Source organism: Montipora foliosa, chromosome 12 (assembly GCF_036669935.1).
Source record: "Montipora foliosa isolate CH-2021 chromosome 12, ASM3666993v2, whole genome shotgun sequence".
Classification (NCBI taxonomy): Eukaryota; Metazoa; Cnidaria; class Anthozoa; order Scleractinia; family Acroporidae; genus Montipora; species Montipora foliosa.
This window is the reverse complement of record NC_090880.1, coordinates 10,293,590-10,309,437: the sequence shown is the minus strand read 5'-3', so window position 1 is coordinate 10,309,437 and position 15,848 is coordinate 10,293,590. Positions and strand designations below refer to the sequence as shown.

Below are 15,848 nucleotides of genomic sequence, written 5' to 3'. Positions count from 1 at the left end.
TCCCGGCTTTCATTGCCATTTGAAAGAACCAGTATTTAGCTTTCAAAACATCAGGGAAGTTTGTGCCAAAGTATTTTCAACCACATGGCCACAGAGCTCGACAACGGAATCCCTAATTTCACTCTTTCCAGAGATTCAAACCCGATTCTGGACAAGTAATGAGATGTTTCAGATGGTATATCTCCATTTACACAAATAAAATCAAGTTGGCCACCGTCCACGTCGCTGTAAGAAGAAAAGGCAGCAAGTTTTTTCGTACACTTATGGCGGATTAGTCTCGAGGACTTCGCGAGATCTCCGCGCAATCACGATGGCATTTTTACTTCCGGCGTTTCAATAGCCAATCAGATCACGAGGGTCGGCCAAAATTTGGTCGGCCCAAATTTGGTCAGGCCCAATTTTAGCGAGCGCCGACATAAGAGAACATACGGGCGAAGCTAAAAATGGGCCTGATCGCAGGTTAGTCTGCGCGGGAAAAGCTCGCGTGCCAAGTATCTCGAAAATGCTGGATTGTGGGTAGGAAATACATTAAAATAATTTATGTAGTGGATTCGACGCATGAGGAGTTCGACGTCTGAATCGAGAGTCGCACTTTGCCGTTTTATCCGACTGAGCCAGTCGAATTAAATAGTTGGGTCGACCCAAATCAAATTTGTCGAATTTAATTTATTCAAACGTCGAACTTCTCATGTGCCAAATCAAATGATTTGATTCGGCGCATGAAAAGTTGGAAGTTTGAACCGGGCCTAAGGTGGACGTCAAGGATGGGAAAGTAGAAAAGTCTTGCGCTGCAGAAATGCCAGAGAGGAGTCTGAGAGTGGCCAGGGTTATGCTGCTGTTCAATCTATTGAAGCGGTTGGTTCCCTGTTACCTGAACTTGGAGATAGACGAAATCAGCCAATTCAAGAAATCATTCCCTTCTAATTCATTCGGCTTGAGGACTTCATATGATCTTTTCCAAAAACCCATCCAACGCAATGCAACTAATAATGGGTTTTTGGAAAAGATATCTCATATGAAGAAAGAAACAATTCCCTTAAGCTGCAATCATTCACTGCGCCGGCGAAGATAATTTTTGGGTCTAGTTCAACTGTTTAAATTTATTAAAAGAAACTCTGTTTCAAATATCGATGATTATATGTCCTTCAGTAACTGCAGAAGAACAAGAAATAGTCTCAATTATAAACTTTTTAGCCTTATTGTCCGACAGATATTTAAAAAAAATTCATTTTGGAATAGATATATAGATAAGTGGAACGATTTGGCGGCATCAGTTGTAGGTCTTGCATCTGTTAACAGCTTCAAAAAAGCCTTAAAGAAGATTTGATTTACAAATTAATTTATGAGAAACTCTATTGCTATATATAATCTAGATTTTGGATTTTAGATTTATTTTTCTGGGAGGGGGGGTATTGTTTCATATGGGGATTTAGTTCCTCACTGCCATAATCCGTTATTGTCATGGTTTTCATTATTTAATTAAGTTCTTATATATAAATAGGTCCTTTCAGTGCACTACAGTGAAAGTATGGATGCTGTGTTTTGCTTATAAAGTCTACGTATGCCTGTAAGGCAACTCAGACAGTCTAGTGCAGGTAATGACTTCATGGTATATTGGCTCTATGGTGACTCTTACAGATGAAACATTGTCTCAAGATTCAGACACAGCCCTTGTTTTGTTTTGTAATGTTTTCAATATCCATTTGTTTGCTGAGGCAGTGTTGAAAATTCAAATATTTTCAGGGGGTGTGGGACATCACACCCATGCCCCAGGAGCCCATGGGCCTACAAAGAACAGGCTAACTCCCGTCCAAAGCGTCCTCCGAACCCAAAACCTTCAAAGTCAACATACAAAGTTGCTTAACATCTTTGGCCCCTCAGTTTTGCCGGGCCTTCTACTGCCCTGTCGAGGGATCCACATCAATCTCGTTCCCAGAGCCCACGTGTCTTTTGGTCAGTGTCTTGGAACTGACCAAAAGACACGTGGGCTCTGGGAACAAGATGTTGAGCATACGTTGTCAAGGAAGAGGGTGCTTACCATTTAGCCAAAAAATCCGGAAATTTCGGTTCGAGGTCAAATGGAAAGGCAATTTTCCGGAAAATCTTTTCGGAAATTGTGGACAACCTCCAGAGGTTCTTTTTCCGTTCGGAACGGAATTCGCAAAATGCTCTTACCATTTGCGAGAACCTTCCGTTTCCAGGCCCTTTCTCACAAGATCGAGTAAAATATGCGGGATGGAATGCTGGGTGGTAAATGGTAAGCGCCATTCTCATCCGGTTGATCATTAAATCTGGAAAATCGCTTACCTTTATGCAACGATCATTCCATCCGGATTTAATATTTGGAAAATCGCTTACCTTTATGCAACGATCATTCCATCCGGATTTAATATTTGGCTAAATGGTAAGCACCCAGAATCTGTAGCCAATCAGCACCGTTTCGATTCTGTGCCTCCGCTGGGCAAGATTTGATTTTAATTTTTCTCATCCGGGAACTTCGGCGTTGAGCAAAAAGTTTGTGGAATTTCGCTCAAACCATCCAGAATTTGACGTAGAAGATTTAATTCCTCATCTAATGTCTTTTTGCAAGGCATATTGTTTTATAGTTAAAAATACTGCTGTGGATTCTTTATTTGAGCTTATGGCGATGGTTTCGTAATAGCGGTGCGTTGTTTTTATCGCAGCAATTAGTTGGTTTGCGTTCCGTCATGCATCAAGTAGATGGCTAGTGGTGTTGCCAAGCTCAAACCACTGTCATCAGTGATCGCTGAGCCCGATGAAGTCCTTGTACAAAATATGGATGAAAATGAAGTAGTAGCAGTACTAGCTAAAACCAATGATTCTACAAAGAAAGCTAGTATTTTGGACCAGCTTCGAGCGGACGCTCGGCGAAATGGTGGTCGATTGCAATTTGTCGACCGACTCGCTCTGTTTCGCGTTTTGCATGAAGTACTGGCTGACTCAAACGTCACCACAAGACTGTGCTGCACTGAATTCCTGTGTGAAGTGATTCCTGAGTTCGGGGAGGATTTGGACGACTGCATGGCGCTTGTTCTTCCTCAACTTGTGTCAAATATCGGAGACAACCAGGTATCGGTTAAAAAGTCTGCAATTCAGACTCTGCATGTGTACATGAAACATTCCTCTCAGGTCGCCTCTGTTTTGAACGCAATAATAGATTATGGCATTGAAAGCGAAAACCGGAGAACGCGAACAGAAAGTTTAGTTGCCCTACCAATTCTTATTATGTCAAACCTGGCACGTGAAGATCTGTTTACGTTGACAAGAGCTCTTGTTAGTAGGCTGGGAAATTCGTCGAGACCAGAAAGTTCACCTGCTGTCATCTCCCTCGAAAGGATAAGAAATGTTGTGGGAACTTCTGTTTTTGACGGTTATCTTCGTCGAATGCCCCACGATCAACAAACTTTATGTTCATTAGCTCTTCAAAATCGTTCCACTGGCGCATTGAAGGATATACCAGTAGACGCATTCGCAGGTAATCGCAAGGCTAAAAGTGCAGGTCACTTGAATTCAAACGGTATCATTGCAGACGCTTATAGTTCAGATGAAAATACTCTGCTGGATAGAAGACATACGATAGCCGAAACAAAGAACTCGGATGATCATCTTGATATAAGCAACGGGCATCCAGAGTTTGGATTTGTTCCAAGGTCTGTCATGACAAAACTCAGAGATCAGGGTAACTGGAGAGTGAGAGCTCAGGGTATCGAAGAATTGAAAACTTTGATTGGATACTTGACAGAAACAACACCTGTTTATCCAAATCTGGGATCACTCTTTGCACTGCTTCTTAGTTTTTTCGATGATGTGAATTTTAAGATTGGTGTCACTAGCCTTCAAATTATTGGATTGCTGGTAGCTAAACTAGGGGTTGGTGTGCAGCCAGTTCTTCAGCCCCTTTTATTAGCACTATCAAATAAGTTAGGAGACAACAAGATTGTTATCAGACAGGAAAATATGAAAGTGTTAATGCAGCTCATGCAAATTCTCTCTCCTGGAGCAGTGCTGTCAGTGTTGTCAAGTAATCTGCAACATCGTAACTCCAGGGTGCGGGAAGAAACTGTGAATGTTTTCATTGCTGCAATGTTAACCTTTCCTAGTTCAGACTTCAGCCTTCCAGATATTACAAATTCAATTGCTCCATCTCTGGTTGACAGTAAAAGAAGAGTTAGGCAGGCTGCATTGGAAGCTTTTGCAGTGATTGCACAAGCCATGGGGCCAGGGCGGATCCAGCCAATAATTGCAGCAGTAGATGACGTAGAACTTACATTGGGTGGAGAAGGAGTGATGGGTGCCATAACTGCAAGATTGGCACGCAGACAGCTTCCACGGTTAAATAGGGATGGCTTAGTAGAGTATGCCATTCCTATGCCAACAGGTAGGGGTCAAAACAGTGTTCCGCGTGGAGCAGATATTGATTGGATTTTGGCAGGAACAGCTGGGAGTGGCTCTGCTGATCCTACAGGTTCTGCCCGCTCAACACCAGGACTTAATGATTCTTCAAACTTGTCAGGACCTAGTCCCCGAAGGTTTTTCAGTGCAGGAAAAAATAGACTACCTTGGGAAGGTGATCAAAGTCAGGTAAAGTCATTGTACTTGTAACATCGTTTTGTAATTGAAAGAGGCCTGTTGGTAATTCTTAGCAATGTTAGATAATTGACAATAATTTGTCAAGGTTGGCTATGATAATGTAATTTTATACAGATTGAGTCGGGCATAGTCACTGTATTTATATTTTATGAATTCTGTAATATTCAATAATAATAATATTGTCTTAATACATTTGTCCTTGTTAACTAGTTTCTTCATTGTACTACATAATAATAATAATCCTGCATGGTGATAAATAACCTTGTCTAGAAGAGTGAATTTTTGACTTTGCAGAAACAATGGTCAACAACCTCATTATTATTATGGTCATCTTTCCTTCTCTTCATGTTTTCACAATGTCAGTCCTAAGTAGGGGTGTAACGATTCATGTTCCTTTCGATTCGATTCGATTTCGATTATTGCCTTTCGGTTTCGATTATTTCGATTCGATTATGCAAAATATTAATGATTTTTAATTCTTGCAAGATGATACACAATGTAAACAACATACAACCCTAAACTCTCAATGTCCTTTGCAATGAAAACTGCAATAGACTTCGTTATTGCCGTTGCTCTGTTGCCCGACCGCGGCAACTTATTCTCCAGAACATCCTGAATTTTTGACTGTCCAGTTTCAGTACTGTTTTTGGCACCCGGCGAAGTTTTTGCCGTCTTTGACTGCAACACTTCTGACTTTTCATCAATGCCGTGTTGATTTTTTAAGTGTGAGCTCATGCTTGAGGTCGAACCGGCACAATACTTGAAAGTTGCGAAGCAAATTTTGCAGATAGTTTTAGACTTGTCTGTTGTTCCGTCTTCAGTCGGAAAACCATAATATTTCTACACTGCGGATCGAAAAGAAGCAGGCGGATTCACAATCGCTTGGTCATTCGTCGCCATGTTTGAGAACGTGACAATGAACACGCACATGGTTTGCCTTATTGGAAATTCTCAAGGGGTGGTAGAGGGGCAACATTTTTACCAAGCAACATGGCGCAAGAACTGCAAGTTAGCGTCTTTGATCGATTGTTAATGAAAAACGCACATCTTATTGAGATCTGCATTCTAAGTTTACAATATAATGACTCACTGAGGGCACTTTTGGAAAGGTATGCAAAAAATCGAACCAAAATTGAAACGTGGAATCAAATAATCGTGAATCGAACCGAACGGTCATAATCGCGATTAATCGAGAATTCGATTAATCGTTACACCCCTAGTCCTAAGCTGATTTGCTTTAACTATCTATGCAAACCAAGTCTAATGGTTAAAGAAAAATTCATGGCATCTGACAGGATGCGGCGATGCAGATCCGCATCCTCCGCATAATTACGATATCTTCCGCATAAAACTGAAGAAATGCCTGATATTAGTGATAAAGCAGCTGCTTGCCATCCTCACAAACACAAAAGCCAAAGAGATTGACTATTTTGAAACGCTTATTTTCCTGATCATTGAAGAAAACACGGCATTTCGTTCGCAAGATGAAAGATCATAAGCAGTTTCCACTTATTTTTCGGTAATGAGCCTGGACTCTAGTTAAACCGTTTTCATAACATACCCTAGGCTCGAAATTTTTAAAAAGGATGCAAGGTATGAAAATTTAGCCGCAAGTTATAGCAGCAAATTGCATCATTTGTAACTTTGGTAAAGTAGGGACAATCGTTGCGATGAAGTTGTACAAAACAAAGAGCCCGCAATACGTATGTGTAAAAAACCGCTGAAAATGGTGACTGATCAAGGGAATGGATCGTGGTTCAACTACATCACAATTTTGCTCCATATCTCCAAATTGAAAAAAAATTCATAACAAGAAACAAAATATTTCTTTATCGCTTTATTTCTTTCAGCAAAAGTCTCGGCAAAATGCCGATTACTATCCCTTTTATTTTAACAGTGAATGCTGGTCGCAAATTGGTGACTCGGCCAGATATCTTAATCGCAAAGGGAAAAAGCGACTGTTTTGGTCGCAATTTTGAGTCCTGATTTACCATAAGCATGTAAATACATTGGACGGGCCTAATTATTAGTTCTATAAATGTTTAAATTTCGGCATAATCCGGTGTAATTTTCGCATAATCAACGCATATTTACGCATAATATGGCCAAAAAATTCCACATAATCTTTAATTTTTTTCCGCATCCTATCAGAAGCCGTGGAAAATGAAAGTGGGCTTTCCCAAACAGCTACTGTAGTTTCTTTAGAAACTACTCCCTTCATTCAGCTACTGTAACTGTCTTTCTTTTGCAATAGTATTCCGTAACAAATTTACTTTGCTAAAGTACAGTACATGTAGGTGTCTATGGGAGAAAAGCCAAGGTGATTCAGGGTTTCAGTAGATTTTCAAACAGATTGAAAAATTGCAATAACAGGCAGCTTGTGACTCAGCCCTTTGGGCCGAGCTTCTAGAGGGGGCCCAGGGGCATATTCCCCCAGATAATTTTGAAATGTTATGTTTCAGGAAGTTAAATTTCAAACCTTCCAAACAAAACTGTAGTCACTAAACATGGTCAGAAAATAGCATATATTATTCGAGATTATCCTTACAATAATTGCTTGCCTTGGTCACAAAACAAACTTTTGAGGGTTCCTTTTGATCCATACAAGTTCAAATTAGTGGTGTGATTTGACATCATTACATGTACATTAATTTTGTGCAATAATGATTTTGTTATTGGACAGTGCATCATTTATCCAAATTTTTATTACCAAAATTCTTATGACAAATGACACCACCATTGTCCGTTAGTCTTATGTGATCTGAGCCAATCAAATCTACAAATGAATATTGAAATTAATATTACATGTACAGTACAGGCCGCAGGAATACATGTTGCAGCTCTTACACGCGCATAAAATGCGTGGAATATGGCATCTTTACACGCAAAATACACATGAAATACACGTGTGAAACACGAGTGTAAATATTTACCCGAGTTTTACAAGCACCTCAATTACACGCAAATTGAGTGTAATTCCGAAGAGCGGCGCATCTTCTGTTATTCATACACGCAAAATGCATGTATTTTTCTTAGAGAAGAGTACACAGATTAATTGTGCGTTTGATTGAGAAATACCGATTTATCTTAAAAGTTGGATGTTTCGGATTTCCAATCAAACACAAAATTCAGAAACGGATTGCCCAACAGATTTATTTAATCGAAAATCCATGGTGAGAAACTTTAATAAATTCCACAGCAAAACCAGTTTTCGGATTATAATTTGTGTTCGATTGGAAATTTCCACAACCATGCCAATCTGTCCAGAAAACGCTTAATTCCGATCTGAATCTGATGTATTAAGTAGATAAATAAAGTATTCAACGAAAGGAAATGCACTCTAAAATAGCAGTTGTTTTTTATTGAGTAAGCTCCCAAATTTGATAGTTTTCCCAAACATCGATAAATAACTACTTTTATTTGATAGTGTAGAGAAAAGCCACTAGGCTTTTCATCGCCTTAGTCATATCAGTATGTCGCGTCGTGTTGTCGCTCTCTTTAATATTCATTCATGCACTTAATGAGCTTCTGTGTGTAAATTTTGAAAACACTTGGGAAAAAGTTGCGTGTATTTTTTTACATGCACTTTCGTGTATTTTTTTTTACTCGCGTGTTTAGCGCGTGTAAATTGCATGCAATATGGCGTCTTTTCGCGCAGGAAACAATTGTGTAATGCTGACATACCCGCGGCCTGTACTGTATTATTGGGTGAGGGTGAACAAAATGAGCAGCAAGGAAATCAGTTACTTGGTGAAGAGAAAGATAGGCCTGGTTTCCGCCGTCATGAAGAGACGGCCGGACAGATGAGCAATAGGTTGTGTCTGTGATTTAAATTCAAAATATAATTTTTGCAAAGTTAATAGATGTGGGAAATGGCATTAGACATTGATTTTAACAAAACAGGAATTACATGCGTAAAACATCTGTGCAAAGTTTCCCGATGAAGTGAGCTTGAGTTTGTGGTTACATGTGAATGATCAATTATGTGAGTTTGAATTCAACCAGTGAATCATCAACAAAAGCGTTGGCTGCTTCAGCTCTCATTCGATCTCATCGGCCCCCTTGTTCTGCCACCAATAAACTCAGCAGTAATTTCAATTGATCTTGAGGAATATTATATTTTTTACTTGCTCTTACATAAGCGAAGTTTGAGGAAAAATTACAATAGCAGGGCTGCAAATAACGGCTGGTCAATGGACAATTTCTGGTCAAAAATAGGTTTTGTCGGGTCAAATCCTTAGATGGCCGGACAATTTGTCCAGTCGTTTACGCTGTTCGGGAAAAAATGTAAGAGTTTCAAGTTTTAAATATTTAAAGGTTCAATATTATTGGCGTTTGTGAAAAAGTAGGGGAAAAGACGGATATTTAACTACCACACCAAAAACTTTTAATAAATGATTTGTAGTAGTCATAGAATTTCTGGCTGTCGTTGCAAATTTTCGCTTTGTCATTCACCAAGTCGTCACCCCAAATTAACGGGTCTTACAGATGTGTACCGGTCACGGGTGTGAATTACTTTATTATTAGTCTGTGTGAGTTTTGTAAACATGATGTGAGAAGGACAACAAAACCTCTCAGTGTCAGGGAAAGGGTCATGGCACCCTTTGTCTTCAAAATTTAAGTGTGAAAATAACAATAACAAAAAAGCAAGTTTAGATTCATTTGTCTACTTGTCGACATTTCCTTGTGAATCACTTAAGCTATAAATACCACGATTGACTAAACATTCTATTTTCCAGGGAAACAAACCTTTTTAGCAGTAAATTCACATATGACAACATGTAAACTTTACCTGGCCTATATACGCGATTTATCTCAAATGGTTGACTGCAGATTTCATTGTGTTACGTGTCACGCATGATGCATGGGTCATTTATTTAAAATATTTGAAAAATTCTTCTCAAACTTTACTGAAGGATATAAGTTTAGATTAAAAAGGCTCACAAGGGAAGAAATCAATCATCACTTCTGGCACGCCCCTAATAAAAGCTTGGTTACCAAAAAGCTTTTCAGTGATAGTAATGTAGACAAGAATTGGATTTAGGTACATCATACTTTGCAAGGATTAGGTAATGTTTTCTCCGTGGAGTATAGACTTGAAATTGATGAAAAATAGCAACATTTGGCTGTTGTTCTAGTATTCTAAATGAAAAAAAGATAGTTGTCTGTTAGTATCATTTCCGCGGTCCCTTTATTACCGTATTTACCCCTGTATAAGTAGATCCCCCCATTTTTGATGGCAAAAAAAGCACTTTCTTAATTTCTTTGTTAAATGTTACTGGGACACTAATATTGTATTCTTCGATTTCTGGAAATGTGGATACACAAAAAAATCAGGGCCTGAAGCGCTTCGATGTCATCAGACAAATATTTCGGGAGACTACGATGGAATAGCTGACATGAGAATTCTAGGACTGATCTAATGACACTATAATAAAAAGCTAACAGGTCATCGAGACTTATGCCGGCTCTCTTTAGCTGACTCAAAAGATACAATCGACGTGCGGCTTTTGAGGTGATAGTATCCACGTGATCGTTCCATTTCAGTAATGACTTGAAATGGAACGATCACGTGGATACTATCACCTCAAAAGCCGCACGTCAATTGTATCTTTTGAGTCAGCTAAAGAGAGCCGGCATAAGTCCTGATGACCTGTTAGCTTTGTATTATAGTGTCATTAGATCAGTCCTAGAATTCTCATGTCAGCTATTCCATCGTAGTCTCCCGAAATATTTGTCTGATGACATCGAACGTATTCAGAGGCTCGCCATGAGAATAATCTTTCCTAGTTTATCGTACTGTAAGGCGATGGATAAGGCCGGAATAGGCCATTTTACAGTTGTTTGCTCTGCGACCTAGCCTATGAATGGCTGCGAGGCTGCCGGTGACCTTGCATTGATACAGCCCCCACTGCTTTTATCATGCAAATTGTGTTGTTGTAATTCTAATTAGTCCGTATTAAAATTAAAAAAGTGCCGAGGTTTGTATCAAAACAGGGTCACCGGCAGCCTCGCTTCCATTCGTAGGCCAGGTAACTTAGCTACAACTGTAAAATGGTCTATTCCAACACTTTCAGAGACACGTGAGTCATTATCTATTAAATTATTTGAAGATATTGTAGGTAATGAACACCACAAACTGGCTAACCTGCTACCTCCTATGGCCAGTTCCCACCCTCGGCGTTTGAGAAATAAGAGACGTTTTAATACTCCAGTTTGTCGCACCGATCGCTTTATGAACTCTTTTATTAGCCACGCGAAGTAAATAATCTTTAAATACAATGGTAAATAGCCATTTTTATTGTAATTTTTATATTGTACGTAATTCAGTCCTACGACTGTAATGTATGATGTTTTTCAATAAACGAGTTTACTTAATGAGTTTACTTAATAGTTTTGTGGTTCAGCAGTTGTTGTATATGCGGGCATTTTGTCCTTGAGTTTCGAAAAAGTTCTCAAAAAATCGAACAGGTAAACCTCAAACTAACCTGTTTCATTGTTCAACGATAAAGGGCTTTAGAGGATAAGCACAACATCACAGAAGCAGGAGTCAATATTTGAAAATAACTTGCGAACGATGTGAAAATGTACAAGGTTTAATTGGTCCTTGACTTATAATTTCTCACATGATAAACAAAACAAAACTTATAAACCAAACAATATGAAGTTTGCAAAAGCAATTTAAATCAGCCAGGTTTGTATAAAGAATAAAAAACAATCATTACCAACCAGCATTTTTACGCAACACGAGTGACAATGCTTGCATGCAAACACGAGGTATCATGCCAGGTTACTAAGCCATTGAACGATCGCGTTTATTTGAAGATACGGAAATGCCTTTTAGAGCTTTCTGCCTTTGGAAAACGAAAATTTCCAGTGTCTATTTCTTATTTGTGCTTGTGAGTATCTTCAACATTTAGATTTGGAAAAATCCTTTTTCATTTCAACTGGAATTGCTTACATTCACTTTGAAGTCTTTTGTCCACTGTGTTTGTTATGCCCAAGACAACATTATTATGTTAATTTTGAATAAATTACTTAGCTGGAACTTGGCTTAAAAACTTTGACCCGTGTATAAGTCGACGGCGATTTTTGGAGCTTCTTTTGAGGCCATAAAAGGTCGACTTATACACGGGTAAATACGGTAAGATATAGCATGTTGTAAATGTACATCAGTTAGCTTGTATTATGATGAAAATCAACTAGATTGCAAGCCTCAGTCAATTTCATCAACTTCATAACTAACCGTATATAAGACGTAGAATTGAAGCAATAGCAGTACGCACGAAATATGTGATACTGATTTTGCTGTACCATGCATTCCACTTGTCCTGCATTGAGATTGATGCTCATGTACAATAAATGCATTGAAAATGTACTTGTTTCACATTTTAACATCATGTGAAGGGGGAAGGGGGCACTTTTATAGCGATAAGACATACTCAATGTTTGTCTGGCCAAGAATGGGATATGTCTGAGCAAAAATAGGTTTAACCGGACAATTTGACCAGCGCCAGCTGGGAAATTATTTGAAGCTCTGCAATAGAAATGGATTTGAAAGCGGTATTTGGGCCTTGGTGCCAACTAGAAAAGTTGTGAAGTTTCTGAACTCAGGCGGTAGAAAACAACACAGGCATTTTCTCGAACGCTTTCCATTGTCTAAATCTTGGATGTTTCCCACCTTAGAAGCACTGTAAAGCTCGAACAGGCTGGGTCAAAAATACCTTTGCAGCCACAATTTGAAGCAAAAATATAGTAATTATTTATGCCTGCTCGATTTGTGTAGGCAGGTTTGTGATTGGCGGAGCTTAACAATGGTTCACTTCATGTGTCCAGCTGTGATTTTGGGAGTGTGCACTGGCTCATTTCCTTAAACAGCAGCTGGTAATTGAGCCTAAGAGCCTAAGAGAAAGTTATTGTGTTCAGTGAGACCTGTCAAATCCAGGGGTTTACCGGTAAATAAGATTTGAAGTTGTTGGCTGGTTTGAGTGCAGTAACTGACTGTTGTTGTAGTGAAAATGATTTTGATCTTTAATTCTGTATGTTTGAAAGAATCTGCCTTTAATTACTTAAAGTTTAGAGGAAAAAAGTATCCTACTTGTCTGAGTGAAGACGTTGACGCTTTTTGTGGACTTTCAGTGGTTAAATTGATTAACCACTGCAAATCCCAAAATTATGTGGAATCTGAGTTTGATAATGTCATTCAGAGGTCAATTTTTTCGGCTGCTTGAACTGGATTTCCAGAAAAAGAGGGACTGACGAGAAAATTGCTCCGTAGTTTCAATAATAATGCCTGAAATAAATTACTAGATGAAATCAGTCGTAAATTATCGTAACATTGGATTTTCTTGGAGGATGACCAAAAGAGCATTAAGCTTTCAAGTTGGCTACTACCTGAGCCATTATTGCTATCAAATGAAAAATAAAGCAAATAGAAATGAAAAGTTGTTGTGTGCCCTTGGCTTAAGCAAGTAGGTGGTATGACCAAAGCATTATACTTTAACTTAAATGTGTTTTGCACTTGCAGCCAGTTGCTGGTAGTAGTGATCCAGTGCGACCACCAATGAAGGTAAATTCTTGGGCCCCTAATGAGAAATCTAAATCACCAAAAACCTATGCTGAAAAGTTCCATGCCATGAATGTGCAGAGAGCAAACCAAGTGTCTGAACGCCATTCATCCAAGGCTGTTGAAAACACAGCAGCAAGTTCCTATGCTGAAATGCACAGAGCAAAGATTAAAAAGGACAATGCTAAGATAGGAAGCCATGCAATGATCTCAGGCCAAACAACTCTTGGGACTGGAAGTACAACAAACAGTTATGCTCTTTTATACAAACGTGGAAGTATTGCCAGCAAAACAAAGACCAGTGGAAGTACAGGATCAGAGTCAGCTGTTGGTGAACAATCAGAAAAGGAAAATGTACTGAAGGGTGGACAGTCTGTTGCAACCACCTCATATTCACTTCAGGGTTCATTTTCACCAGAAGAGGACCCACCTCTTCCTTTTTACAAAAGAGCATTGTCATTGTCGTTATCAAGCTCATGGCCTGATTGGTCTGAGAAGAAACCATGTGGTAGACTTTCTCCTGTTTGTCACAGTAAGTACAATATCTGCATTGTTTCTGTGTGGTAAATTCACATGTAATACACGTACTGTAAACAAGGTCTTATAATTGTTTGCTGTGTTCGACTGTTTGGCCAGATGTTCCTGTTGATTTTGACACAAGTACTGATGATGTGGATGGTGAAACAAAGAAAAATGGTATGTTTTGCATAATATTTATTTACGTTAATCAAATAATGTGAAGGCAGAAATGTGGAGTGGTTACCACCTCAGGGTCAGTGGTTCAAGACTTGGGTCTTCCACCTTTTTGTTTGCTTGGTCAACTCTCTCTAACGTCAGGGTGAGATAAATTTCCAAGAAGGGCTAGCTGTAAATTCATCTTAAGGCCTAGTAATATGGGCAACAAAGTCCTTCAGCTTGTCGTGCAACACTGTTGCTTTGCAAGTTTGTTACATGTAGTTGTTTTACCACCTACTTGGCCAACTTGTCGCACAACAATCTCCTGTGTTACGAGTTGTGTCAGCATGTTGTGGAAAGTAGAAGGAAGCTCTACTTTTGGCAACAAATTGATGCCAAAATGTATGGCCGATTTCACATTATGATCGGACACAATGTCCAAGCATCTCACCAACACAGCTTCACTTCTCCACTTGAATCCAAAGGTTCCAGATGTCCATGCAAAAATTATTGTTTTATCCACATTTGAAAGAGACAATGTACATGAAATATATGCATGTACAGTGCGGCTCAAAGATAAACGAACTTGGAATACTGTTAACATGTGTGTATGGGTATGTTCACATACGCACACATACACTACTTGTACGGGTATGCCTTTGTTATTCATTGCCATACTTTTGCTTTATGTGACAATAATGTAAAAAAGGAAAGGAACTTTGTTTAAGTGTGTAGTCTTTAAGGGCTGGAGCACTAATTGGGGACACTCTAAACTGAAATCAACGAATTATAAACACAAATGTCATGGCGTTTGCTATTTGATACACAAGTGGAGCAAATGTAATCACACTTCCACTGTTTAAACAATGGTAACAGTAACTCTCTCATGCAAGTAACACGTTTAACTGTTCATAATCCCTCTTGGGTAACAGGGACAGTCCCTTTGCCTTCTTTCTCTGCAATGTCTCTGATCCGCTGAGCAGCTACTTCTGCCGATCATCTCGGAGTGAAATCTCTAGCTCGAGGATTAAGCTCTACTGGTTAGCTTGGCGGTGTCTCTCGCCTGTCACAAGACAGCTCTATTGGGCATAAATGCTGGATCGCCCACTCCAAATAAGATTTCCCCGCTCTCAGCCTAGCTCCTCGCACAACTCTGTCACGTCCCTTGATGAGTTTTACAATGATTCCGATATTCCACTTTGCGCTCCTCGGTCTGGATCGGAACCATATCACCAACTCCTTGGTCTTATGTTTCAGATTGTGTCTCTCCCTTAGGCTCCTTATGTATTTCATGGTCCAGCGTGACCACAGAACATCCATGACTTCTCAAAATCTCTTCAGCCTCTATGGCGTACCTCCCCCTTAAGTTTTCCAAGAGCAACTGCAATGTTCCTGCCAATAAGAATGGTGACTGTACCAACCGAAAGAGCGCTCGCGTAAATCTCAACGCGAAAGGGTCCTTGTTCTTGATCCAGTGGAACCGTAGGACATCCCTGTCCTCAGCCCTAATGCGTGCCTGAAGGAACGCTGGTTTGATGTCTGCTGTTAAGGCAATTGGTTTGAGGTGCTTACGCACAAGTACATTCCACAAGAGGTTCTGAAGAAGTTCTGTCTTGAAACATTCATTTAATGATGGACCCTCATCATTTGGTTTAGCTGTTGCATCAAATACAATTCTAAGTTTTGTTGCTGTTGCTGTTTCCCTTTTCAGAGGTTTATGTGGGATGTAGGACACTCTCTCGTTGGGTTCCTCTACCACTCTCTCGACTATCCCCTCTTCTAGCTGATCTTGAATGATTTCATCGTACTTGTCAATTACAGTATGTCTGGATCTCGCTGCAACTTCCTTACTAGTCTTTCTAGTCTTGCGATGCTACCATGTTCGTTTGTGAGTAGATGACCATGACCCGGCTTCCACAACAAGCCACTTTCATACCAACCTTCCTCATGTCAGTGTAGCTGCTTGATGAATTCACCATACACGCTCCCCTGGTCT

The 15,848-nt window shown here is 39.6% G+C and overlaps 1 protein-coding gene across 1 annotated transcript in view; it reads left to right on the top strand.

The window, feature by feature from the left end:
• Positions 1 to 2,578: 2,578 nt before the first annotated feature.
• Positions 2,579 to 15,848, top strand: part of LOC137980061 (TOG array regulator of axonemal microtubules protein 1-like) — a 47,914-nt gene continuing 34,644 nt past the window's right edge. The window contains exons 1-3 of the mRNA XM_068827409.1: positions 2,579 to 4,602; positions 13,139 to 13,709; positions 13,814 to 13,873. Coding sequence (XP_068683510.1) covers positions 2,722 to 4,602; positions 13,139 to 13,709; positions 13,814 to 13,873 — 2,512 coding nt within the window. The 5' untranslated portion in view covers positions 2,579 to 2,721. The remainder of the gene's footprint in view (positions 4,603 to 13,138; positions 13,710 to 13,813; positions 13,874 to 15,848) is intronic.